This window comes from Myotis yumanensis, unplaced genomic scaffold, assembly GCF_028538775.1.
Source record: "Myotis yumanensis isolate MYYU_CA2020_CCGP unplaced genomic scaffold, mMyoYum1.0.hap1 SCAF_3, whole genome shotgun sequence".
NCBI lineage: Eukaryota > Metazoa > Chordata > Mammalia > Chiroptera > Vespertilionidae > Myotis > Myotis yumanensis.
The window spans coordinates 146797476-146824727 of record NW_027223754.1 but is presented as its reverse complement, the minus strand read 5'-3'; the positions used below and the strand labels follow the sequence as shown (position 1 = coordinate 146824727).

At 42.4% G+C, this 27252-nt stretch overlaps 1 protein-coding gene and 1 pseudogene across 8 annotated transcripts in view; one reads left to right on the top strand and one right to left on the bottom strand.

Annotated features, from left to right (window-relative positions):
• CNOT2 (CCR4-NOT transcription complex subunit 2) overlaps positions 1-27252 on the top strand; it is a 135861-nt gene that overhangs the window by 26132 nt on the left and 82477 nt on the right. For 5 of the 8 annotated variants that reach the window (XM_070409739.1, XM_070409734.1, XM_070409740.1 and 2 more), the window contains one exon: positions 24420-24492. The exons of 1 other annotated variant lie outside the window; for it this stretch is intronic. In XM_070409739.1, coding sequence (XP_070265840.1) covers positions 24420-24492 — 73 coding nt within the window. Of the gene's footprint in view, positions 1-24349; positions 24493-27252 lie in introns of all 8 variants that reach the window. 2 more of the 8 variants (XM_070409735.1, XM_070409736.1) reach the window with 1 other exon arrangement.
• On the bottom strand, positions 13984-15076 carry LOC139005237 (prolyl 4-hydroxylase subunit alpha-1 pseudogene; annotated as a pseudogene).

The following is a 27252-nucleotide window of genomic DNA, read 5'->3' as shown; positions in this document are numbered from 1 at the left end:
TCCTGCATGCCCCCTATTAGGGATTGAGCCCACAACCCGGGCATGTGCCCTGATCAGGAATCAAACCATGACCTCCTGGTTCATGGGTCGACGCTCAACCACTGAGCCACACCAGCTGGGCAGAAATAAAATGTGTTTGTTTTCATTATGTCTGCCCATGCTTCTTTCTTGCATGTACCTTAATTATCAACACAGAATTTTGAAAACATTTTATCATGTCATCAAACCAAAAATTAGTTCAGAAAATCAGTTCATAACATTTTTGTTATTATAATCTACCTATTAAAAAGTTGCTTGACATAGTTCTGGAATTTGATAAACCCTATGATTTTAAAGATAATGGCTAAGTACATTTACTTAGCTCAGGGGTGGGCAAACTTTTTGACTCGAGGGCCACAATGGGTTCTTAAACTGGACGGGAGGGCTGGAACAAAAGCATGGATGGAGTGTTTGTGTGAACTAATATAAATTCAAAGTAAACATCATTACATAAAAGGGTACGGTCTTTTTTTTTTTTTTAGTTTTATTCATTTCAAACGGGCCGTAGTTTGCCCACAGCTGACTTAGCTTTTATTGAGCGCCATTGAAATTGGTCACATATGGTGGTCAGTTCTAATTAATATCCAAACTGGAATATATTGTTCTCTTTATATCGTCTCTCTCGTCAATAAAAATATCCTCGTGAGAGGCTTTAAAAAAATAAAGAAAAGAAAAACTTTTTCAAAAGAAAAACTTGTCTTAACCTGTCCAAATTCCCATTGTAGCTCAAAGTTGAGTGTGGTAATGACTACTAAATTATAAATATTTTAGATACCATTCCCGAACTCCAAAATATTTGGACAGTGTTATAAGTAGTACTGAGTAATAAAGTGGGAGAAAAAAAACATGGGGCCAGGGGGAATCAGGTATAATTGTTCACTGTTTCTTTGACACAGAATATTTAAAATATAAAATTATCAAAATCTAATATTTTTCCATAAAACATAAAATGCAAACAGCTTGCATTTTAAAAATGTTATCTAAATCCCTTTAGTTTACAGAGTAGGAAACTGAGGCCAGAGAGAAGAAATTAACAAAACTAATAGTTGTGTATTTCTGTATGGTGATAGGACACCCAAAATTTAATAGGATTTGGAGAATAAAGTTAATAATTATTTCCTCTTTCCAATGAAGTATTTTCTAGAGATTTTACTCATGATCAGCTGATTTCTTGTTTTGACAAGCCTTTCTGAATGGAGGAAAATTGGAGTTCAGGTATTATTTAGTAGGCCAGGTAATAAATGCTTAATTTTTGTTAGGTTCTGACTTGGGGAAACATCCTGGATGAATAAACCTGCTTGTTTTTGATTCTTACCCAAAATATAGTTTGTGTTTCCCCCTTATTGGCTTCTTGGATTTTAAGCTGATAGATAGCATGACTAAATCTATTTTAAGGGTTTTCAACACAGAAAAGGAAGTATAAAATGTTTATTCTTTACTCTTTATACCAGTGGTTCTCAACCTTCTGGCCCTTTAAATACAGTTCTTCATGTTGTGACCCAACCATAAAATTATTTTTGTTGCTATTTCATAACTGTAATGTTGTTACTGTTATGAATTGTAATGTAAATATCTGATATGCAGGATGGTCTTAGGCCTGTGGTTGGCAAACTGCAGCTCGCAAGCCACATGCGGCTCTTTGGCCCCGTGGCATGGGCCACAAAGTTTCAATCGCACTGTACATGCACGCCCACACGTGTTATTTTGTGGAAGAGCCACACTCAAGGAGCCAGTTTGTCGACCACTGTCTTAGGCGACCCCTGTGAAAGGGTCGTTCGACCGCCAAAGGGGTCGCGACCCACAGGTTGAGAGCGGCTGCTTTATACTGATGCACTCAGAAATTTATTCTAAAAGTGTTCAATTTGAGAGAAATTATTGCTCATGAGTAGACACTATTGATGCATGTGTTACATAAATTACTTTGCATTCTTGAAATTTAATTGCTGCTAGTCTGTTAAAAAGATTAAAGACAAATTTAACTTGTTTGAAAATATTCAAAAATTGGAGTTTTTTCAAAATTAGCTTTGTTTGCAATGTAAAAGAAATATTTTAAATACCCTTTTATCAAAGTTATCTTTAAAATATAATTTCAACATACCTGTTAATCATCTAACATTTTATCAACTTTTAATTTATTTTCAAGTGACATCAGTGAAATTATCTATTCTGTAACAGTATTGACAATTTACAATCTGTATTTAAAGTGCCTTGTAATTGAGAGCAAGCTGTTACCAGTAGAGATGTCTCTCACTCTAATCTAGTACACATGCAATTATGCTCTGCATAACAATATTTCATTCAGCTACAGATTGTGTAGACTATGGTGGCCTCATCCTATATAATAAAAGGCTAATATGCAAATCGACCAAACAGCAGAACAACCAGTCGCTATGACACACACTGACCACCAGGGGCGGACACTCAGTGCAGGAGCTTTCCCCTGGTGGTCAGTGTGCTCCCACAAGGGGAGCACTGCTCAGTCAGAAGCTGGGCTCATGGCTGGCAAGCACAGCGGCAGTGGCGGGAGCCTCCCGCCTCTGCAGCAGCGCTAAGGATGTCTGACTGACGGACATTCCCCAAGGGCTTTTAGACTGGGAGAGGTTGCAGGCCAGCTGAGGGACACCCCCCGCCTCCGTCCCGAGTGCACGGATTTTGTGCACCAGGTCTCTAGTAAGATTATAATGGAGCTGAAAAATTCCTATCACTTAGCAACATTGTAGCTGTCCTAATGTCCTAGCACAACTCATTACTCAGTGTTTGTGGTGATGTTAATGTAAACAAACCTGCTGTGGCTAGTGGTGTAAAACTATAGCACATACAATTGTATATATACATACTATTTGATAATAAGTTATTATGCTACTGGCTTATGTATTTACTAGACTATACTTTTTATTATTTTAGAGTGTACTCTTTCTACTTAACAAATAGTATACTGTAAATCAGTATGTTTGTTGTGTTATGCCAGCTGCATAACATATATCTAGTGTTTAGGTCATCTCTTGATTATATCTTTTTCTCTTGGGCTTGATTTTATCTCATGTTGTTTTGTACAGTGACATGCCATACAGGCCAGTAGCCTAGGAGCAATAAGCTATACCATAAGCTAGGTATATAGTAGGTTTTGCCATCTAGGATTGTGTAAGTGCAATCTGTGGTGTTGCTACAAAGATAATTGCCTAACAATACATTTCTCAGAATCTATCCCTTCATTAAGAGGTGCATGACTAATTCATTCTAGTCTTCCTCCTAGCTTATCTGTAGCTTCTCTCTTGGACTGGGAGAAACCTAGTTGGCACAAAGCACCATCCATTTTACTTATTCTCTTCAGTATGTATGCATAGCAGTTTCAGAATTATTAACCTATAGCCCTATGAGGAATTACTTTGCCAACTAGAATACAGTGTTTATGTAGAGTTCTTTTTTTCTTCTTAATAGTTAAACAGTCAAAACACCCTTTTCCAAAATTACTTAGGTCAGCAGCAGTTTCATGCCTCCTTCAGTGTGGCTATGCAGTTCTGATTTTCTAACCTCTGGTTGATTTTTATAATTTGCATACATTTAAGTTTACTCTTTATGTTGTGAAGTTCTGTGAATTTTTAATACATGCATAGCATCATACTCATCACTCTAACATCATATGGGATAATTCCAACTCTTTTTTTCTTAATAATAATTTTTTTTATTGCTTAAATTATTACAAAGAGTATTACATATGTCTCCTTTTTTTTCCCCTCGCCCTTGACAATCCCCTGGCCTCCCCTACCCCCCAGTGTCTTATGTCCATTGGTTATGCTTATATGCATGCATACAAGTCCTTTGGTTGATCTCTTACCCCCGCCCCCCCCACCCTCTCCGGCCTTCCTGCTGTAGTTTAACAGTCTGTTCGAGGCAACTCTGCCTCTGTATCTATTATTGTTCAAAAGTTTATAATGGACTCTATTATCCATGAATGAGTGAGATCATGTGGTATTTTTCCTTCATTGACTGGCTTATTTCACTTAGCATAATGCTCTCCAGTTCCATCCATGCTGTTGCAAATGGTAAGAGTTCCTTCTTTTTTACAGCAGCATAGTATTCCATCGTGTAGATGTACCACAGTTTTCTAATCCATTCATCTACTGATGGGCACTTAGGCTGTTTCCAGATCTTAGCTATGGTGAATTGTGCTGCTATGAACATAGGGGTGCATATATCCTTTCTGATTGGTGTTTCTGGTTTCTTGGGATATATTCCTAGAAGTGGGATCACAGGGTCAAATGGGAGTTCCATTTTTAGTTTTTTGAGGCAACTCCATACTGTCTTCCATAGTGGCTGCACCAGTCTGCATTCCCACCAGCAGTGCACAAGTGTTCCTTTTCTCCACGTCCTCTCCAGCACTTGTCGTTTGTTGATTTGTTGATGATAGCCATTCTGACAGGTGTGAGATGGTACCTCATTTTTGTTTTGATTTGCATCTCTTGGATGATCAGTGACTTTGAGCATGTTTTCATATGTCTCTTGGCTTTCTGAATGTCCTCTTTTAAAAGGTGTCTATTGGATTGTTTATCTTCCTTTTGTTAAGTTGTGTGAGTTCCCTATAAATGTTGGAGATTAAACCCTTATCGGTGATAACATTGGCAAATATGTTCTCCCATGCAGTGGGCTTTCTTGTTGTTTTGATGATGGTTTCTTTTGCTGTGCAGAAACTTTTTATTTTGATGTAGTCCCATTTGTTTATTTTCTCTTTAGTTTCCAATGCCCTAGGATCAGTATCGGTGAAGAAATTGCTCCGGCATATGTCTGAGATTTTGTTGCCTTTGGATTCTTCTAGTATTTTTATGGTTTCCTGTCATATATTTAAGTCCTTTATCCATTTTGAGTTTATTTTTGTGTATGATGTAAGTTGGTGGTCTAGTGTCATTTTCTTGCATGTATCTGTCCAATTTTCCCAACACCATTTATTGAATAGACTATCTTGACTCCATTGTATGTTCTTGCCTCCTTTGTCAAATATTAATTGAGCATATTGGTTTGGGCTGATTTCTGGGTTCTCTAATCTATTCCATTGATCTATATGTCTGTTCTTGTGCCAGTACCAGGCAGTTTTGAGAACAGTGGCTTTGTAATACAGCTTGATATCTGGTATTGAGATCCCACCTACTTTATTCTTTCTCAGGATCGCTGCAGCTATTTGGGGTCGTTTTTTATTCCAGATGAATTTTTGGAGAGTTCGTTCTAGTTCTGTGAAATATGCCGTTGGTATTTTAATGGGAAGTGCGTTGAATTTATAGATTGCTTTGGGCAGTATGGACATTTTGATGATGTTGATTCTACCAATCCAAGAACATGGTATGTTCTTCCATCTCTTTATGTCTTCCTCTATCTCTTTTTTCACCGTCCTGTAGTTTTCTGAGTAGAGGTCTTTTACCTCTTTAGTTAAGTTTATTCCTAGGTATCTTAATTTTTTTGGTGCGATGGTAAATGGGATTGCTTTTTTAGTCTCTCTTTCTGCAAGTTAACTATTGGTGTATAGAAATGCCATAGATTTCTTGGCATTAATTCTGTATCCTGCTACATTGCGGAATTCTTTTATTAAGTCTAGTAGTTTTTTGATGGAGTCTTTAGGGTTTTTTAAGTATAATATCATATCATCTGCAAATAAGGACAGTTTTACTTCTTCTTTTCCAATTTGGATGCCTTTTATTTCTTCTTCTTCTCTAATTGCAATGGCCAATACTTCCAGTACTATGTCGAACAGGAGTGGTGAGAGTGGGCATCCCTGTCTTGTTCCTGTTCTTAGGGGAAATGGTGTTAGTTTATGTCCATTGAGTATGATGCTTTCTGTGGGTTTGTCATATATGGCTTTTATTATGTTGAGGTATGATCCTTCTATTCCCACCTTGCTGAGAGTTTTTATCAAAAATGGGTGTTGAATTTTGTCAAACGCTTTTTCTGCATCAATTGATATGACTATGTGTTTTTTTCCCTTCAATTTGTTTATGTGATGTATCACGTTTATTGATTTGCGTATATTGTACCATCCTTGCATCCCTGGGATAAATCCTACTTGGTCATGGTGTATGATCTTTCTGATGTACTGCTGGATCTGATTTGCTAAGATTTTGTTGAGGATTTTGGCATCTATGTTCATGAGGGATATTGGCCTGTAATTCTCTTTCATTGTGTTGTCTTTACCTGGTTTGGTATTAGGGTGATGCTCGCTTCATAGAATGAGCTTGGAAGTGTTTCTTCCTCTTGAATTTTTTGTAGTAGTCTGAGGAGGATAGGTTTTAGTTCTTCCTGGAATGTTTGGTAAAACTCCCCTGTGAAGCCGTCTGGTCCTGTGCTTTTGTTTGCTGGGAGCTTTTTGATGACTGCTTCTATTTCTTCCATAGTTATTAGCCTGTTGAGATTTTTAGATTTTTCCTGATTAAGTTTTGGAATGTTGTATTTTTCTAGAAATATGTCCGTTTCCTCCAGGTTGTCTAGTTTGTTGGAGTAGAGTTGTCCGTAGTATTGTTTAACAATCATTTGTATTTCTGTGGGGTCTGTTGTTATTTTGCCTCTATCGTTTCTGATTTGGTTTATTTGGGTCCTCTCTCTTTGCTTCTTGGTGGGCCTGGCTAAAGGTTTGTCAATCTTGTTTATCCTTTCAAAGAACCAGCTCCCGATTTCATTGATTTTCTGTATTGTTTTTTTGGTCTCTATGTCTGCTTTATTTCTGCTCTAAACTTTATTATCTCCTTCCTTCTGCTCACTCTGGGCTTTTCTTGTTGCTCTCTTTCTAATTCTTTGAGCTGTAGATTTAGATGATTTACTACCATTTTTTCTTGTTTGTTGAGGTAGGCCTGTAGAGCTATAAACTTCCCTCTCAGGACTGCTTTCATTGTGTCCCATAGGTTTTGGATTGTTGTGTTTCATTGTCATTAGATTCCAGGATGTTTTTAATTTCTTCTTTGATCTCATTGGTAACCCAATCAATATTTAATAACGTGCTATTCAGCTTCCAAGTGTTTGAGTATTTTGAGTTGTTTTTATTGTAGTTTATTTCTAATATTATGCCTTTGTGGTCTGAGAAGATGCTTGGTATGATTTCAACCTTCTTGAATTTGGGGAGACTTTGTTTGTGACCCAATATGTGGTCTATTTTTGAATCTGTCCCATGAGCACTTGAGAAGAAGGTATATTTTGTGGCTTTGGGGTGAAGTGTTCTGAAGATGTCAATTAAGTCCATGTGATCTACTTAGTCATTTAGGATTGCTGTTTCTTTGCTGATTTTTTGTCTAGCGGATTTGACCAGTGATGTCAGTGGTGTATTAAAGTCCCCTACTATGATTGTATTGTTGTCGATCTCTCCCCTGATATTTTCCAAGAGTTTTCTTATGTATGTGGGTGCTCCTGCATTGGGTGCATATATGTTTATCAGGGTTATATCCTCTTGTTGTATTGATCCTTTTAGTATTTTGAAGTGGCCTTCCTTATCTCTTGTTATGGCCTTCACTTTGAGGTCTATTTTGTCCGATATAAGTATTGCTACCCCAGCTTTTTTTTCATTTCCATTTGCCTGAAAGATATTTTTCCATCCCTTCACTTTCAGTCCGTGTGAATCCCTTCTAATGAGGTGGGTCTCTTGTAGACAGCAGATGTATGGGTCATGTTTTTTTATCCATTCAGCCACTTGATGTCTTTTCATTGGGCCATTTAGTCCATTTACGTTTAAAGTTATTATTGAAAGGTACTTGTTTGTAGCCATTTCTATTTTTTTGTGGCTGTTTTCTTTCTGGGCTTTTTATTTCTTCTTTTTACACCAGTCCCTTTAGCATTTCTTGCATTGCTGGCTTGGTGGTGATAAACTCCCTTAGCCTTTTTTTGTCTGTGAAGCTTCTTATTTCCCCTTCAGTTTTGAATGATAGCCTTGCTGGGTAGAGTATTCTTGGATTCAGTCCTTTGCTTTGCATCACTTTGTAAATTTCTGTCCATTCTTTTCTGGCCTGATGTGTTTCTGTTGAGAAATCGTTTGATAATCTGATGGGGGATCCTTTGTAGGTAACTCTCTGTTTCTCTCTCGCAGACTTTAAGATTCTCTCTTTGTCTTGTACATTTGCCATCGTTATTATGACATGTCTTGGTGTGGGTCTTTTGGGGTTCATCTGCCTGGGACTCTCTGTACTTGTGTAACTTTTTTCTTCCCCATATTTGGGAAGTTTTCTGTCATTATTTCTTCAAATAGATTTTCTAATCCTTGCTGCTCTTCTTGTCCTTCTTGCAGCCCTATTATGCGTATGTTACTTCGTTTCATGTTTTCCTGAAGCTCCCTTAGGCACTCCTCCTGTTTTTTAATTTTTTTTCTCCAGTTGCTGTTCAGATTGAGCTTGTTTCTCTGCCTTATCTTCTAACTCACTAATTTGGTCCTCTGCTTCTTCTAGTCTGCTGTTGAAACTTCCCATGGTGTTTTTGATTGTAGCTATATCACTTTTCATTTCTTCCTGATTCTTGCATAGGTTGTTGATTTTCTCATCCATCCGGTGAATGAATTGTACAACCATTATTCTGAATTCTTTTTCTGTCATGTTGCATGCTTCGACTTCATTAATTTCTTTTCTTGGTGATTCCTCATTGTCTTTCTTCTGGGTGTTGTGTCGTCTCTTCATTCTGATTATCTCCCGATGGTTCAAACTTCGAGTTGCCTGGGCCGTGTGCAGTCCCTGAAGAGCTCTGACACTAAGATGTGTGGTTGTTGTTGGTTGGTGGGAACCAGGCTCGCTCTGAGTCAGTGTTGCCAGCGCTCAATGTGGCCTCATACGTGCCCTTAGAATCAGGGACCCTGCCTGCACCGTGTTGAAAACCAGAGCCCCCTAGCATGCGCCAGGAGTCAGAGTTTCCCAAGAGACCAGTATCAGAGTCTCTGTTGCTTCACGCGACCTCGCCTTGAGAATCAGCGTCCCTGTGTGTCCTTGCACCAGGAATTGGATTCACTGGCTCTTAGTATAAATGCACAGGGAATCAGGGTCTCAGGCGCAGGTGCTAAGAAACACAGTCAAGTCACTGGTGCTTGGTGCTGCCTCCTGCCCTGAGAAACGGGGTCCCTGGGCCTGTGCTACGAGGACAAATTCCCGATCTCGAGTTTGCTCCCATCCCAGGGCTCCGAAGCCCGCAGTGCGCATAGGATCAGCTCCAGGTGCTCCTGCGTTTGGTTTGCTCCCAGCCCAGGGCTCCGAAGCCAGCAGTGCCTGAAGGATCAGTTCCAAGGTGCTCGAGCACTTCCAGGCCAAAGTTCCTGCAGCGCTGAGGCCCCGGCAAGGGGTGGGTCTATCAGTTAGTTACTCTGGCGCTGCCCGCGAGCCTGCGGGAAGGAGGAATGGGCTTTGTTACTCACGGATCTGCCGCGGGGATCTCTGAACTTTGGTGTCCGCAGGTCTGTAGCTGTGGTCAGAGGTCTCTGTCCCCAGTGGCTGCAAGGTCCTGGTATGCGTCTGAGATCAGACTGGGTGGTGCTGAGGCCAGGATCCTAGTCTCAAGCAGCTCTGTTTCCCAAGATGGCGTGGTCGCTGTGCCTGTGCTGGCCTCCGTGGAGTGTCCGCGCCGGGAGCATGGACTCCGCCGCCTAAGACTGCCCGGTTTAGCAGTCCCTTAGAGGACCTGCAGAATCTAACTGTCCCTAGCTCACACACACACACCACACACGTCCACACACTCCTCTATCACTTCCTTGCGCTCTCACACTCTCACCCTCCCTACCTTCCTCCTGGTTGCCATTTTCCTGAGACGATAGTTCCAACTCTTTAAAAGTTTCCCTGTGTATCCTCTTTTTGATTTTGTTTTGGGGTTTATTGATCACAAATAACGGACTACAATAGAAATTCAAAAGAGAATGATAGAATATTATCCTATACTAGAGGCCCGGTGCACGAAATTCGTGCACTGGGGATGGGTGGGGGGTCCCTTAGCCCAGCATGTGCCCTCTTGCAGTCCGGGACCCCTCCCTTGTTACTGCCCACCTCCTTGCTGCTTCCTACGGCTTGGCTTGCTGCTCCTTAGTTCTGCCACAAAGGCCTTGGGTCTGCTGGGAGCCGGGCCTGCGGGTTTGTGTCTCTGATACCCCCAGCAGCCCCAGCACCAAGGTGGTGGGCCTTGGGGCTGCTGGATACAGGCCCCCCGTTGCGTGTTTGTGTCTTCTATCAGGCCCCCAGCAGCCCCAGCACCACCTAAATAACTTAAGGGAAACTTTATTTAGTCTTCTTTTAAAGGCAATCTAGTTTAAAAATGAGTTGCAGTTAAGACAGAACAAAGAACATGGTACTTAAGAGTGAGATAGACTGACAGAGGAGAGGCTGGGCACTGGTCAGGGGCTTATATGCCAACAGTTCTCCACCTGGGAAATGATGTAAAATCGGTTTCTTTAGTTTTCTGCTTAATGGTCTTCTCCAGCACTGAGGTCAGAGGAGCCGCCTTCCAACCCTAGGCTACTTCTCAGAGTCGAAATTTTCGCCATAGGCCTCTGCCTAGGACAGGACCTCTGAACCCCCAGGGTGCATAAACACACAGGGCTTCCATCAGGCTCTGCTGATCCCAGGGCGGGAGGCCTCTCGGCTCCATTGATTCCGGGCCGGGAGGCCTCTCGGCTCCGTTGATCCCGGGGCCGGGAGGCCTCTGGGCTCCGTTGATCCCGGGGCCGGGAGGCCTCTCGGCTCCGTTGATCCCGGGCCGGGAGGCCTCTCTGCTCCGCTGATCCCGGGGCTGGGAGGCCTCTCAGCTCCGTTGATCCCGGGGCCGGGAGGCCTCCCAGCTCCTTTGATTCCAGGGTCCGGGAGGCCTCTCGGCTCCGTTGATCCAGGGGCCGGGAGGCCTCTCGGCTCCGCTGATCCAGGGTCCGGGAGGCCTCTCGGCTCTGCTGATCCAGGCGGCCGGGAGGCCTCTCGGCTCCGCTGATCCCGGGGCCGGGAGGCCTCTGGGCTCCGTTGATCCCGGGGCCGGGAGGCCTCTCGGCTCCGTTGATTCCGGGGCCGGGAGGCCTCCCGGCTCCGTTGATTCCAGAGTCCGGGAGGCCTCTCGGCTCCGCCGATCCAGGGTCCGGGAGGCCTCTCGGCTCTGCTGATCCAGGCGGCCGGGAGGCCTCTCGGCTCCGCCGATCCAGGGGGCCGGGAGGCCTCTCGGCTCCGCCGATCCCGGGGCCGGGAGGCCTCTCGGCTCCGCCGATCCCGGGGCCAGGAGGCCTCTCTGCTCCGTTTATTCCGGGGCCGGGAGGCCTCTCGGCTCTGCCGATCCCGGGGCCGGGAGGCCTCTCGGCTCCGCCGATCCCGGGGCCGGGAGGCCTCTCGGCTCCGCCGATCCCGGGGCCAGGAGGCCTCTCTGCTCCGTTTATTCCGGGGCCGGGAGGCCTCTCGGCTCCGCAGATCCCGGGGCGGGAGGCCTGTCGATTCCGTTGATTCCGGGGCTGGGAGGCCTCTCGGCTCCATTGATTCCGGGGCCGGGAGGCCTCTCGGCTCCGTTGATCCAGGGGCCGGGAGGCCTCTCGGCTCCGCCGATCCCGGGGCGGGAGGCCTCTCGGCTCCATTGATTCCGGGGCCGGGAGGCCTATCGGCTCTGCCGATCCAGGGGCCGGGAGGCCTCTAGGCTCCATTGATTCCGGGCCGGGAGGCCTCTCGGCTCCGCCGATGCAGGAGGCCGGGAGGCCTCTCGGCTCCATTGATTCCGGGGCCGGGAGGCCTCTCGGCTCCGTTGATTCCGGGGCCGGGAGGCCTCTAGGCTCCGCCGATTCCGGGGTCGGGAGGCCTCTGGGGTCCGCCGATCCCGGGCCGGGAGGCCTCTCGGCTCCGCTGAACCCCGGGCGGATGCCGCTTGGCTCAGCTTATCCCGTCCTGGCTGCCGCCGCCATCTTGGCTGACAGTTAATTTGCATATACTCACTGATTAGCCAATGAAAAGGGTAGCGGTCGTACGCCAATTACCATGTTTCTCTTTTATTAGTGTAGATAATAAAAGGCTAATATGCAAATTGACCGAAGGGCAGAACGACTGGTCTCTGTGACACCCACTGACCACCAGGGGGCAGACGCTCAACACAGGATGGCTTCAGGACTGAGAGGGTGCAGGCCGGGCTGAGAGACTTCCCCTTGAGTGCCCGAATTCCGTGCATTGGGCCTCTAGTCCTATATAGTAAAATCCTAATATGCTAAGTGGCTGGTCGGCTGTTCAACCAATCAAAGCGTAATATGCTAATGATATGCTAAGGCTGCTCAACTGTTTGCTACAACGTACACTGACCACGAGGGGGCAGACAGTCAACCAGTCAACCAGTCACTATGACATGTACTGACCACCACAGGGCAGACACTCCGACTGGTAGGTTAGCTTGCTGCTGGTGTGTGGCCATTCAGGACTGAGCGAGATGGGCCGGACATGCCCTGGAGCCCTCCTGCAGTCCCTCCCTGGCTGGTCAACCTCCCACATCCCTCTTTGGCCCTGAACTTGCACTGGTGGGGTCCCTCAGCCTGGCCTGTGCCCTCTTGCAATCTGGGACCCCCCGGGGTATGTCAGAGAACCGGTTTTGGCCCGATCCTATAGGCCAGGCTGAGGGACCCCGCTGGTGCACAAATTTCGTGCACCAGGCCCCTAGTGTAATTATAAGTGGAAATGTATAAGGATTCACCTGTAAAGCACCCATATTTATTAGACCACCTTTTCCATTTAAAATGTAACTTTCGGTAATAAACAAAAAGTAGCAGTGTGGAAAAGTAAAACGTAACAACAAGAATTCTAACTTGAAGGACATTTTGCAGTACGAATATTCTGATAATTCAACCTTTATAATATAACTAGGATCAGCAAATAATGCCATTGGCCAAATTCAGCCTGCTACCTGCTTTTGGAAATAAAGTTTATTGGAACATAGCCACATCGTTTCTGTATTTTTAATGGCTGCTTTTGCACTACAACATCAGAGTTGAGTGTTTTTGATAGACTGTATGGCCTGCAAAGCCCAAAATGTATTTACTTTATGGACCTATAAAGAAGAAATTAGAGCTCTGATTGGTTTGGCTTAGTGGATAGAGCATAGGCCTGCGGACTGAAGGGTTCCAGGTTCGATTCCAGTCAAGGGCATGTACCTTGGTTGCGGGCACATCCCCAGTGGGGGGTGTGCAGGAGGCAGCAGATCGATGTTTCTCTCTCATCGATATTTCTAACTCTCTCTCTCCCTTCCTCTCTGTAAAAACATCAATAAAGTACATTTTAAAAAAAAAGAAATGTGACAACTTCTGTGTATTAAAAGACAAAAATATGCCTAGTGTTTATTTAACCATCTCTTTATGAAAGCGATGGCATGTTGTACTTTACAATGAAGACTAAACAATGTTTTAAAAACAAGCTGATGGTAAAAAAAAAAGGCAAGAGCATTAAAGGTAATCTTTCTCACAAAAGAAGAATTTCTACACTAAACAGTTTATAGGATTGCATTTACATTAAGTTTTTCTTATTAAGGTAAATGATGTAGGTTGAAATAAAAAAACTATGATATTATTTCAAATTCACAAAATGCTTGTGCCTAATTATATATTCCTAGTAATAATGTACCTAAAAGGGAATAAAAATACTTTAAGTATTCTTTCAGATAAAAATATAGATGAATGAAACAGTTGGTTTTTGTTTAGCCTCTGAGACTAAAGGGCTCCAAAGTACATAGGAAACTTTTTCTGGAAGATGCTGAAACAAATTTGTTCAGTGTGAAATAAAAATCTCATCTATAATTGTCATAATTAAAAGTTTAAAACCTATTTACATATATAATGTTATTAACCAATGTCACCTATAGAAATAAAATTTTAAAAACACATTTGCATGATTTGTTACTTGTGTTGAGGAAAAACTGGCATAAATACAGCTTAGTTAACAACTCCATTGTGATGTGGTGTTATTGCCATATCAATTATAATTTCTGTAATCTTAGAAAGGAAAAGATACAGAGTTATAGTAAATTGAGGATAGAAAAAAAGTTATTTATTCTTGGTTTTGCTAGATCTTTGACACTCAATTTCTGTATCAAATAATATAATGGAAATGAATAATACCACTTTTGTACCACTCATGCTACTGTTTGGCTGGATCCAGAATAAATTTAGGTTTCCAGTTTCCATCATGGTAGTGGCAAAAGAGTTTTTTCTATCTCGGTGGAGTCATTTTGATACCCTCCCCACTGCACAGCATTTCTTACTTCTGTCTCTGGCACGTAATATAGCAATCCCTTTCTTCTTCAGCATGGTTTTCTGATCAGATTGGTAATCTGAAGCAGACTTATTACCATCTTTTTATTTAGCCATTATATACTTAAAATATTTTAAATTACCATGAGCTCTCTGATGTTCAGGATCTAGTTCAAGAAGCTTCTTTGTAAGCAAAAGTGCCTTATCGAGGTCTCCCTGCTGGTACACCAAATAGCTCAAATAATCTAGAACAGAGACTTTATTAGTGGTAGAAACCTCACCTTCATCCAGCTTCCTGAGTGCTTGTTCAATTCACAGTTCTGTATAGTAATAATCTTCTGTATAGGCCATTTTATCCAACTCAAAACAGTTCTCAACTATTAGAAAAGATTTGTGTTTTACTCCTGGAAGATTACTTTTGAAATAGTATCTGTATTCAAATTGTAGATGTCCAGGAGACACAATAGAACTTTGGCTGCCCCAACCTGATCTTCATCATTAGGGAAGTACTGTCTCTGAATGGTTAGGTTAGAGATAAAGCCATCTGACATATCCTTGAGGATTAGGTTCTCCAACTCACTCCACTCAGTGTTCAGATGTTTCATTAACTTGAATGCATTTACTGGGTGCCTGACAAATCCTTCTGGATCTTTTATCGTGCTAGCTAGCCGATCTAACTTCTCTGCCCATTTTTATATTTCTTCTAATTTATCTTCTTCTGCCTTAATATAGTCTCTCAGGGAAGTCACCAGATCTTTCTCTGTATGGACCAATTGAAGTAAAAAAGCCTGGATGGGACAAAGACTGGGGAAATAGAACCCCTACAATTAAAATATACTATATCATCTTGGAAGTCATAATTTTACAGGTTCACATACCTGGGAAGTGGGATGGGAGCGCATTCTTCAGTCCCCAGTGGCCTGCATACGGATGGGCTACCTACTCCCTTCCCTCAGTCTGCTGGTGGTGCAACTCTGTCTATCCTCTTTTTCAATTGCTCCCTGTACCCCTCTTCAGTTCCCTGGCACCACTAATCTGTTTTGCCTTTTCAGAATATTATTTGAATGGAAACATTTAATGTATAGCCTTTTTGGTCGAGTTTCTTTCCCTTAGCAAAATGCATTTAAGATTTATCCATGTTGTATGAATTAATAGCTTGTTGTTTTTTATTGTTGAATAGAATTTTATTGTATAACTAGAGGCCTGGTGCACGAAATTTGTGCAGTGGGGTGTGGGGGTCCCTCAGCCCAGCCTGCCCCCTCTCACAGTCCAGGAGCCCTCAGTAGATGTCCTATTGATGGCTTAGCCACAGACTGGCAGCAGAGGCTTGGAGCAGGCACTGTGTGTGTGTGTGTGTGTGTGTGTGTGTGTGTGTCCACTGGGGCCTGCCCCCAGCCGCACCACGTAGCCTAGGAGCAGTTGCCCTGTGTGTGTGTGTGTGTGTGTGTGTGTGTGTCCACTGTTGGCTTCCACTAGCCGTGCCACAGAGGCTCGGAGCAGGCGCCCCGGGAGTGTGTGTGTGTGTGTGTGTGTGTGTGTGTGTGTGTGTGTGTGTCCATCCCCGCTGGGGTCCTGCCCTCAGCCACGTCGGAGGCTCGGAGCAGGCACCCTGTGTGTGTGTGTGTCCACTGGGGGCCTGCCCCCAGCCACGCCGCAGAGGCTTGGAGCAGGCACCCCTCTGTTTTGATCTCTCAGGCTCCTGGCCGCGCCTGCGTGTTGTTCTCTCCCTTGAGCGGTGGCCAGGGTTGGCTGGAAACTTGGCTTCCTCCATCGCTGGGGGCAACCCAAGCCTCCAGCTCCGTGGCCACCACCATCTTTGTTGCGTTAATTTGCATACTTGCCCTGATCGGCTGGTAGGTATAGCGAGTGACACCAATTTGCATGTTTCTCTTTTATTAGTGTAGATGTTCTGTTTTGTTTATTCACCTCTTGAAGGATGCCTTCATTGGTATAAACACTCAGGTATAGATTGTGGTATGAACCTAAGTTTTTAGTTGACTTTGGTAAATACCCAGGGGCACAATTGCTGGATTGTATTTAAGTTTAATTTTATTAAAAACTGCCAAATTCTTCCAAAGTGGCTATATTTGCCTTTATTTTTGAAAGATATTTTAGCTGGATTTAGAATTCTTGGTTAATAGTTGGGCCATTTGGATATTTATAGCATCATTTGCAGGCCATACAAAATTATCAACTTGAAAATTAGCCTGCTATATTTGGTAAAACATTTAATTAACTAGCCCCTAATGCCTTGGCAGAGCCAGACCAAGTGATTTTGCAGGCCTTATAGGGCCCATGGGCTGGACATTCCCAACCCCTTCTCTAGATCAATTTGACCTTGTAAAAATCTTTAACTTTAAAATAATTATAAACTCATAAGAAGGTACAAAAATAGTACAGAGAAATCCCATGTACCTATCACCTATTCCTATAGTGATGTCATCTTACTTTATATGGTTATAATGTCATCAACTATAGTACATTATTATAGCCAGAAGTCAGCACAGTATAATTGAGACTATAAATCTAACATTATTTTATGCTTGAGTGTGGTATTATTTTAAATACTAGTGGCTTGGTGCACGGATTCGTGCACATTGAAAGGAAATTAATTAGAAGAAATATTTTAATATTGCTATTCACCCTTTCTCTATAATAGAAGTGTCAACCAGATTCATGATCAACAATGACAGATCAAAACACGCGTGCAATTGGCACCAACAAGAGCTTTATATATATAGATAAACTTGCTTAATTAGACCTGCTTTTTGATTTAGCTAAACTTTTTCCAGCCCAGTGAAGCACCCCAACTTCTCTTTTGGGTAATTGTCAGCAACATAGGAGTAAATATCAAAACAAAGCAGATTATTATCGTATATCACGCAGGGAGAACAAAGGGTAAAATATTTAACTGCAGCAGTGTTTAACTATATTTCTGCGCAGTGAGAAAACCTGAAGTCATTTTCAAGGTCCACTATTTCTTCTTTTCAGTCAGGTCAAGTTTTTAAGCTTTCTAAATCCGTTTTTCCGGCTAATGAAAAGAAAATAGGATTCCATGAAGTCTCCTGTCTACCTACTCCAGGACTTCTGTGAGGATCAAATGAGATGAGACACGGGAAAATGCTTCACAGACATTTGGTTAAAGTGTGACATGTTTGCACCTGGCAATAAAGCAAGTCATGTTTCTGGGCTGAAGAAACTGCAAGGAGGCTAGTCGCTAGGGAGAGGCAGCTGGATGTTACCCAGAGCCCACAGCCAGGGTGGGTTGGCTGGGCTGTGGGCCACATTTTGCTCCATGAGGTCTTGGCAGTGTTGGCTGCAATTTGGTGGGGTGTAACTTCAGGGTGGTGGTGGGGCCAGTGTCCCACTTGGGTGAAGCCCGAGTGTTGCTTTGTGGGCACCAGGTCCGTGGTGCCACTTATTGTTAAATGGCCTGTTGCTAGGGAGAGGAAGCTGGGCATTGCTATGTGACATCATTACTCGGAGCCCACAGCCACCATTTCTGGGCTGGGCTGGGCTGGGCTGTGGGCCGCATTTTGTGCCATGGGGTCTCGGCGGCGTCGGCTGTGATTTGGTGGGCTGTTGCTCTGAGGTGGTTGCCTGGCCTGTGTCCCACTTGGGGGAAGCCAAGTGTTGCTTTGTGGACACGGTGCCATTTCTCTGTAAATGGCCAGTGTGCATCACGACAGCTCCTGCATTGAGTGTCTGCTCCCTGGTGGTCAGTGAGCATTATTGCAACCAGTCGGACACTTAGCATATTGTCCTTTTATATATATACTAGAGGCCCGGTGCATGAAATTCATGCACAGGTAAGGTCCCTAGGCCTGGCCAGCGATCGGGGTGGATCAGGTTCCCCACCTCCTCCTTCCCCCACTCCCTCAGCACCCTGCCATCACCACTGGTCGCTAGCCATGTTCCACGCCACCCCCTGGTGGTCACCGCACATCGTAGCGAGCAATTGAACTCCCATTCTCCCAATCGAACTCCTGAGGGGACACTTTGCATATTAGCCTTTTATATATATAGATAGATTGTTGGGGGTACAGGTGTACTTAGAATTACCTTGATCCTTCTGAGGTTAGGTTTTAAGCTTTTTATATATATACTAGAGACGCGGTGCATGAAATTCATGCGTTGGGGGGTGGGGAGGTCCCTCAGCCCAGCCTGCACCGTCTCAAATCCAGGACCCCTCAGGGGATGTCCAACTGCCTCTCGCAATCTGGGATTGCTGGCTCCTAACCGCTCGCCTGCCTGCCTGCCTGATCACCCCTAACCACCTCTGCCTGCCTGCCTGATCGCCCCTAACTGCTCCCTTGCTGGCCTGATTGCCCCTAACCACCTCTGCCTTGCCCCGCACCTAGGACCCAGAATTCCCTCCTCCGGCTGGTCGCAAGCATCTAGGACCCAGGCTTCCCTCCCTCTGGCTGACCACAGGCACCAAGGACCCAGGCCGGCTTTGCTCGCGCCGGCCGCAGCTGCAGGGGACCATGGGTGGGCAGTTTTGCCTGGGCCACAGCCGCAGGCACCCGGGACCGCAGGGTGGGCAGCTTGTCCCTCTCCCGGGCCTGCAGCCATAGGCACTGGCACCCAGGACTGCGGGGTGGGCAGCTTGTTCCTTTCCTGGGCTGCAGGTGCAGGCGCTGTCGCACAGGACCGTGGGGCGTGGGTTTGTCCCTCTCCTGGGCCACAGCTTGGCTGGTCCCCATTTCTCTCTTGCTAGCTCATTTGTAGTCAGAACGTTCCCCAGACCTTCTGTTACCATTAATCAGAAGGTAATTAATGCCTTATAAGATTTATATGAGTATGTTTTATACAATAGGATGTTCTGAACCAGCACTAACAAAGCTTAAAAGCGCTGGGCCAGCGTGGCTCAATGATTCAGCATTGACCTATGAACCAGGTGGTCGTTGTTCGATTCCCCATCAGGGCACATGCCCAGTTGCAGCCTCAATCCCCAGTATGAGGTGTGAAGGAGGCAGCCAATCAATGATTCTCTGTCATCATTGATGTTTCTCTCTCTCCCCCCATCCCTTCCACTCTGTAATCTATCCTCCTATCTAATAAAAGAGTAATATGCAAATTGACCATCACTCCAACACAAGATGGCCACCCCCATGTGGACACAAGATGGCTGGCAGGGGAGGGCAGTTGGGAGGGACCAGGCCTGAAAAGTAGGGCAGTTGGGGTCCTCATTCCTCTCTCGTGAGCTCATTTGTGCCTGACTGGTCCCCATTCCTCTCTCTCCAGTGTTGAGTGTCTGAGCCGTTAAAGCCTGACAGTGTGATGACCATTTGCATATTAGATCTTTATTATATAGGACTAGAGGCCTGGTGCATGGATTGGTGCACCAGTAGGGTCCCCTCGGCCTGGCCTGTGGGGATTGGGCTGAAACCGGCTCTCCGACATCCCCTAAGGGGTCCTGAATTGCCAGAGGTGATGCACCCCCAACTAAGGCTCCCTCCTCTCTGTGTCCGGGGTACGGGTGAAGTAGATTTGGGACAGACAGTGCCCCAGCATCAACCTAACCCATAGCGGATTCCATGAGGAATCAGGCTCCCTCCTCTACTGGTTGGAGCATCTGCCCCCTGGTGGTCATAGCTACTAGTTGGGTGGTTGCTTAGTCTTTTATATATATATATATATATACTAGAGGCTCGGTGCATGAAATTTGTGCATGGGGGTGTATGTCCCTCAGCCCAGCCTGCAACCTCCAATCTGGGACAATCCAGGACTGCTGGCTCCCAACCGCTCGCCTGCCTGCCTGCCTGATTGCCCCTACCCGCTCCTCTGCTGGCCTGATCACCCCTAACTGCCCTTTCCTGCAGGCCTGGTTCCCCCCAACTGCCCTCCCCTGCTGGCCTGATCGCCCACAACTGCCCTCCACTGCCAGCCATCTTGTGTCCACATGGGGGTGGCCATCTTGTGTTGGAGTGATGGTCAATTTGCATATTACTCTTTTATTAGATAGGAGGATAGATTACAGAGTGGAAGGGATGGGGGGAGAGAGAGAAACATCAATGATGACAGAGAATCATTGATTGGCTGCCTCCTTCACACCTCATACTGGGGATTGAGGCTGCAACTGGGCATGTGCCCTGATGGGGAATCGAACCATGACCTCCTGGTTCATAGGTCAATGCTGAATCATTGAGCCACGCTGGCCCAGCGCTTTTAAGCTTTGTTAGTGCTGTTTCAGAACATCCTATTGTATAAAACATACTCATATAAATCTTATAAGGCATTAATTACCTTCTGATTAATGGTAACAGAAGGTCCTGGGAATGTTCTGACTACTTTTTTTTTTTTTCCTAATCCTCACCTGAAGGTATTTCTTCGATTGATTTTTAGAGAGAATGGAAGGGAGGGAGGAGGCTGAGAGAAAAAGAACATTTATGTGAGAGAGACACATTGATTTGTTGCCTTCCACCCCGATTAGGGCTGCAGATCAAACCTGCAAACAAGGTATGCCCCCTTGACCAGGAATTGAACCCAAAACCCTTCAGTCCGTGGGCTGACATACTAACCACTGAGTAACAGGCCAGGGCCTGACTGCTACTTTTCAGAGGCTTTTTTCTCCAGACTCAATCCTTTTTTTCACATGCATGCACAGATCATTACTCAGCCAAAACCTTAAGGAGAATCTCTCTCTTGATCTTTGGAGTTCTTTGCCCCTGCAGCTTCCTTCTCTTCATTAGTTCTGCAAATTCTAGCTGCCTTGGTGTCTCCCCTAACTCTGAACTCTTTAATTCAGTGAGACCATTGGGCTCTGAATGGGTCCCATCTCTCCCTTCCCTGTTTCATTCAGCCTCATAACTCTGCAGGCAATAGGGTTACTTCATTTTTTTTTCTCTTGAAGATCTCTGCCCTTACATAATGTCCAGTGTCTGAAAATTAGTTTCACATATTTTGTCTAGTTTTCTGCTTTTTTAAGGTAGGAGGGTAAATGCAGTCTCTGTGTTTTGTTCCTGTTTTGTTTTTTATCTTGGAAGGTATCCCTGCCTTATAGACGATTTCATTTTGGTTTTGTAAATATTTGTCTTTTCTGGCTTTTTGAATATTTGTCGGACTTTTGGGAAAACCAGTGTATAAACTTTAATAAATTTAGGCAGTTGGAGTGCATGTTCTCTCATGTTTGCTGCCTTTCACATACTGTACTTCACATGCATACTCACATCTTCTTTAATCTATTGCACATCATTTCATTCCAAATATGACAAGTATCAAGACAATCTATTACTGAACATTTTTACTTAATGCAAGATAGTGGTAACAAATGTTAGCTGTCATGTTTACCTGGAAGAAAATAGAGTGCGTTTATTTCTTTTTCTCTTTGTTTTTACTAAAAGGAGATAATGAATTCTTAGTTATTTTTCAGTATAGAATATCTGTTCCTGTATTGGTTAAAGCATATAGTGATATTGCTTGAAACCTTAAGCCATGAAATATTTGAAGTTATCCTAAGAGGGAAACAAAACAGTATTTCCCTTTGTATTAAAATTTATAGTATTCCAGAGTTATTTTTCATTTACCTGGTAAATTTACAGAATAAATATTAACTTTTATTTTTAATTAAGTTATTTAGCATATATAGTAATAATTATCTGTTTTATATAGTTAAGTTATACTGTTGAAAAATGCCTTACCCGATTTTAAATTTGTAACTTTTGATGAAACTAGCATAATTTGAAGAAAATGCATGGACTTTCAACTTATTTAAGAAGAAACACATTTTTATTTTATAAGAAACAATGGAAAATCCAACTATTACACATTGACTTCAGAGTTGCCATGAATACATTAATAGTAAGGCCAATACTGTTTTAAAGTCTATTAATACTATAAAACACTAACATTAAAACAGGGTTAATGTTGTTTGGGGAATGCATAGTAAAACAGTGTTGCTCTCATTTTGTAACAATCATGAAAATTTAAATTAGAGCTGAATGTGTGTCACTTAACTATTCTTGGACATCCAATTTACTTGATATAATTTTTCTTTATGAATAACCTAATTCCTTACTAGATGTTAGGGATTACATTTATAGCAGTAATTATACTTACTTATGGCTTAAAAAAACAAACTTTTCTCGTTTGTTATATTTGAGAAAGAAAAACTTAATGCCAGTGGTACATTTAAATTTGGTAATGGGCTGTTTGTTACATTTTTGCCTTAGAGTCAGGCATCTTGAAATATTTCACCAAACATATACAATGTAAGATAATAAAAGTTAAGTAGCTTGACTAACTCTGTAATAAAACAAGGCAAAATACAGGTTTTCATTATGTGGATTCTTTTTAAAACTTTAATTCTTAATGACTTGTTTTCCTTGAAAATGTTTCTGCCCATCTTATTAGATTGCTTTTTGGAGGTAGTCCATATGTATGTGTATGTATGTGTGTGTTGATTTTAATAAAATTGATTCTTACTTTTTATGAATTTAAAGTAGGTGTTTCTCTTATCCTCTCCCAAAGTATATTTCTTATGATGTTAAATAATTGCTCTAAATTTGAATGTAATTTTAATGGTTAGCAACTATTATTAGATCACTAGAGGAAATTCATGCACTGGAGGAGGAGGGTGTCCCTCAACCTAGCCTGCACCCTCTCCAATCTGGGACCCTTCGGGGAATGTCTGACTGCTGGTTTAGATCAGTGGTCAGCAAACTCATTAGTCAACAGAGCCAAATATCAACAGTACAACGATTGAAATTTCTTTTGAGAGCCAAAGTTTTTAAACTTAAACTATATAGGTAGGTACATTGTTACTAACTTACTTAGGGTACTCCTAAGGCTTAGGAAGAGCCACACTCAAGGGGCCAAAGAGCTGCATGTGGCCTGCGAGCCGCAGTTTGCAAACCACTGCTTTAGACCCAATCTCTGTGGGCAGTCGGACATCCCTCTCACAATCCAGGACTGCTGGCTCCCAACCGCTCACCTGCCTGCCTGCCTGCCCGCCTGCCTGATTGCCTTAACCACTTCTGCCTGCCAGCCTGATCACCCCCTAACCACTCCCCTGCCAGCCTGATCGACGCCTAACTGCTCCCCTACTGGCCTCGTCGCCCCCAACTGCCCTCCCCTGCCAGCCTGGTCGCCCACAACTGCCCTCCCCTGCTGGCCATCTTGTGGCTGTGGGCGCCGCCATCTTTGAGGGTGTGACAGTCAATTAGCATATTCCCTCCTTATTGGCTGTGGGCGTTGCCATCTTTGAGGGCGTGGCAGTCAGTTAGCATATTCCCTCTTTATTAGGTAGGATTAGATACACTTACTACTTTCCTAGGGTAAACATTTTACTAAAACTTTGGTGAGAGATATTTGTTTATAAAATCTGTGCTTCCATTTTTTTTTGTATATGCCATTTTTGGTTTTTATCTCATTTTCAGTTTACATTTTTTAAGTTAACATCTCTAGCGACTATCACTTCTGCTACACTGAATTTTTTGTATCTGATGTGCCTAGTCATTTTGGACTTATTTTTCTTTATTGAGGTTAAGACATGAGCCCCCTTATTTTTCTTCCCTATTGTAGTAAAGCAAATTCTATTAGAATGTGTATGAAATTGGAGGATTGAAGGAGAAAGGCTTCAGGAAGTTAACATATGTTACTACTCTTCATTGAAGTAAATTTTAATAACTATTGATTTGGATTTCATGTACTAGTCATAAGAACATATATTTCATTATATCGCATAGGAATAAACATCATAAACTGAATGAGTACTATATAAAGTATTTGGAAGAGAGGGATTTTTAAGTCTCAGAAATATCGACTAAATCTGAATTATTCGATATTTCTGAGACTAACAGAAGAACATTTAATAGAAAAAATGTCAGCTGAGAGCTGAACATTTTTGTCAACTCCATTTTTATAAGTTTCTACCTTGTGTATGAGGTCTGGCGGACAGTTTTAACTGTAGAGAGAAGTGGGAAGGAAGAGTTTTTCATATTTAATAATTTCTATCTCAAAGTATGACTGCCCGTCTAGCTCTCCCCAGATAGTTCAGAGGAAGATCAGGTAGAATATTTAAAAAGTACTTTTTGTTTTGTTTTCTATGTATAATATTGGATATTTTTGTTACTGTTCATATATTTACATGTTAGTAATTTTGATGGCTTTTGGATAATTCCACTCTAGAGGGAGAACTGGTGGGCGGTCCTTCCTGTGACACGACCCTTGAGTGACAGTTCTGTTTGATTGCCTCCAGTACTGTGAGGAAAGGACACGACTCTATGGTGAGGACTGATGGACATACATTATCTGAGAAAAGAAACTACCAGGTAAGATTTATTTTCCTTTTTCCTTATTGGTCGGATAGATACATTGAACTGTTTAATATGTTGTATTTAACTAGAACCAGCATATTGGATATACCTCAATTTGAAAAATTTGGGTTATAATTTAACGTACATATGTCATGGGTTTGACAGTTTAAATAGTTGGGGACATTTTTCAAAATACGCTTCTAATAAATGTATATTCTTTTAATGTCAACACAAATTTTCTGGTGTGTGTATATATGTAAAAACTTATATTATCTGATACATAATTTATAACTTTGTGGCTGGATTCAGAGCTTGCTTTTATACGTATTATTACTGGAAGACTAAACTGAAGTCTTATGCTATATTTAGGGTAATGGAGAATTATAGAAATGTGGACAAAATTGGTTAGAATATAGAAGAAATAGAAATGAAAACCCCAGGATGCTCAGAGACCACGATTTTACTGAATTTGTCATTCACTTCTGTCCTTACAATGCTAGAGTCTTGTTTCTCATTAAGTTAGTATCCATCCTCTGTAGTCTGTAAGGATGCTGAAAGGATGGTTGAAGTGTAATATTACTGTTTTCTTTTTATTCTATTTTATTTTTCTCCATCACCATTTAGGTGACCTATACCCTTTTCCACCTACCCTTGTCTGTAATCACCACACTGTTGTTCATGCCCATGAGTTCTTTCTCTTTTTGTACCTCTTTTAACTCAATCCCTTCACATTCCTAACCCCCAACCTACTATTTTCTTTTTGAGCTTTTAAATGAAGGTTAATTATAAAGTTGGTGCTATTAAATAGTGATTAAAATAAAACATTTTAATTTAATTTTTTCAAGGAAAATCTACTTTATTCATTTGGTAATAATTCATTGTCAAGTTATTTAATGATTCAGAATACAGAATAATTCAAAGTTCAGAGCTTTAGGCTTCCGGCACAGATACATATCCAACCTCCCTCTCTCCCTTCCATCCACCAAGTTTCATTTCCTCTAGGCCAGTGATGGCGAACTTATGACACCACGAACTCATTTTTTTGGTTGATTTTTCTTTGTTAAATGGCATTTAAATATATAAAACAAATATCAAAAATATAAGTCTTTGTTTTACTATGGTTGCAAATATCAAAAAATTTCTATATGTGACACGGCACCAGAATTAAGTTAGGGTTTTTCAAAATGCTGACACGCATTCAAAAGGTTCGCCATCACTGCTCTAGGATGTGACAGCAATTAGTATGATAGTAACAGCATTGGTTAATCTGCTAATCGTTAATTTTAGCTCAAGTTTTTCTTCCCTCAACTTGGAAAAATGAGGAGTGGAGAAAATCTATAAATGGGTATTCATGTACAATTAGCAGAGTCTGTGATTATAAGACTTACTGGTTTGGGCACTACCCCTAATAAAAAAAAAACGGTGTCACCCTGACTACCTGGCTCAGTTGGTTCAAACTTTGTCCAAAAAGGTTGCAGTTCAATTCCTGGTCAGGTTACATACCTACGTTTCGGGTTTGATCCCTGGTCAGGAGGCAACCAATATATCTGTCTCTCTGTCTCATTTTTTCTCTTTTCCCCTCCCTCCCTTTTCCTTCCCCTCTCTCTCTAAAATTAATAATAATTAAAAAAGAAAACATATCCTTGGGTGAGGATTTTAAATAGCACACAAGACAGTTGTCATATTTTACCTTTCTAGAGTTTCCCCTAACTTGATGCCTGAAGTTTCTTGCCAGATCTTTATGATTTTAATAAGCCAGAGTAAAACCTATGAAAAATTGGTTCTTGTAACCTTTTCTGTTCTGAGTTGTTCTCATAGACTTGAGTAACATGACCATTGCTAATTATTTATACTTGCTGTAGCTCCTGCCTCACCACCATTTCCAACTACCTTGACTCATAGTTTCAATTGGTCACACTACTTGGGTTATTGAATCTTTGATAGGTTCTGGTAAGTTATTTTAAGAATATTATGATTCTAGGTTATGTGGCTTTTCGTTATTCATAACCAAGCTTGAAAAGAACTTTTTATCATTTCACAGTATGGTTAATTCATGAATCATATTAATATAGAATTCCAAAATTTTCACTTAAGGGAATAAGATGAGGTTATATTTTACACATGAAGTTATTTCCTAATTCCTGCACATTCTACTCTAAAAGTAGTTTATATCTTCAGTCACATTACTTACAAATAATCCAGGTTTCTGAGATTACTAAAAAAATGTATCCTTGGTTAGGGTTTTTCTGGCTGAAAATGTTTTTTATTTTCTTATTTGTTTATTTATTAAATCTTTATTGTTGAAAATATTATATACGTCTCCATTTTTCCCCCATTGACCTCTTCTAGCCTGCCTCCACTACCACCTCCCCACCCCCCAGGTCTTCCCCACCCTATTATGTGTCCATGAGTTATGCATTTATGCATACAAATACTTTGGTTAATCTCTTCCCACTCCCCCACCCTCCCCCACCTTCCCTTTGAGATTCCACAGTCGGTTCCAAGCTTCTATGTCTCTGGATCTGTTTTGTTCATCAATTTATTTTGTTAGATTTCACATATGAGTGAGATCATGTGATAATTGTCTTTCTCTGACTGGTTTACTTTGCTTAACATAATACTCTTACCTTTCCCTCCCTGTTGTCTCAAAGAGTAAGAGATTCTTCTTTTTTACTGCTGAATAGAATTCCATGATGTAAATGTATCACAGCTTTTTTATCCACTCATCTACTGATGGGCACTTGGGCTGTTTCCAAATCTTAGCTATTGTAAATT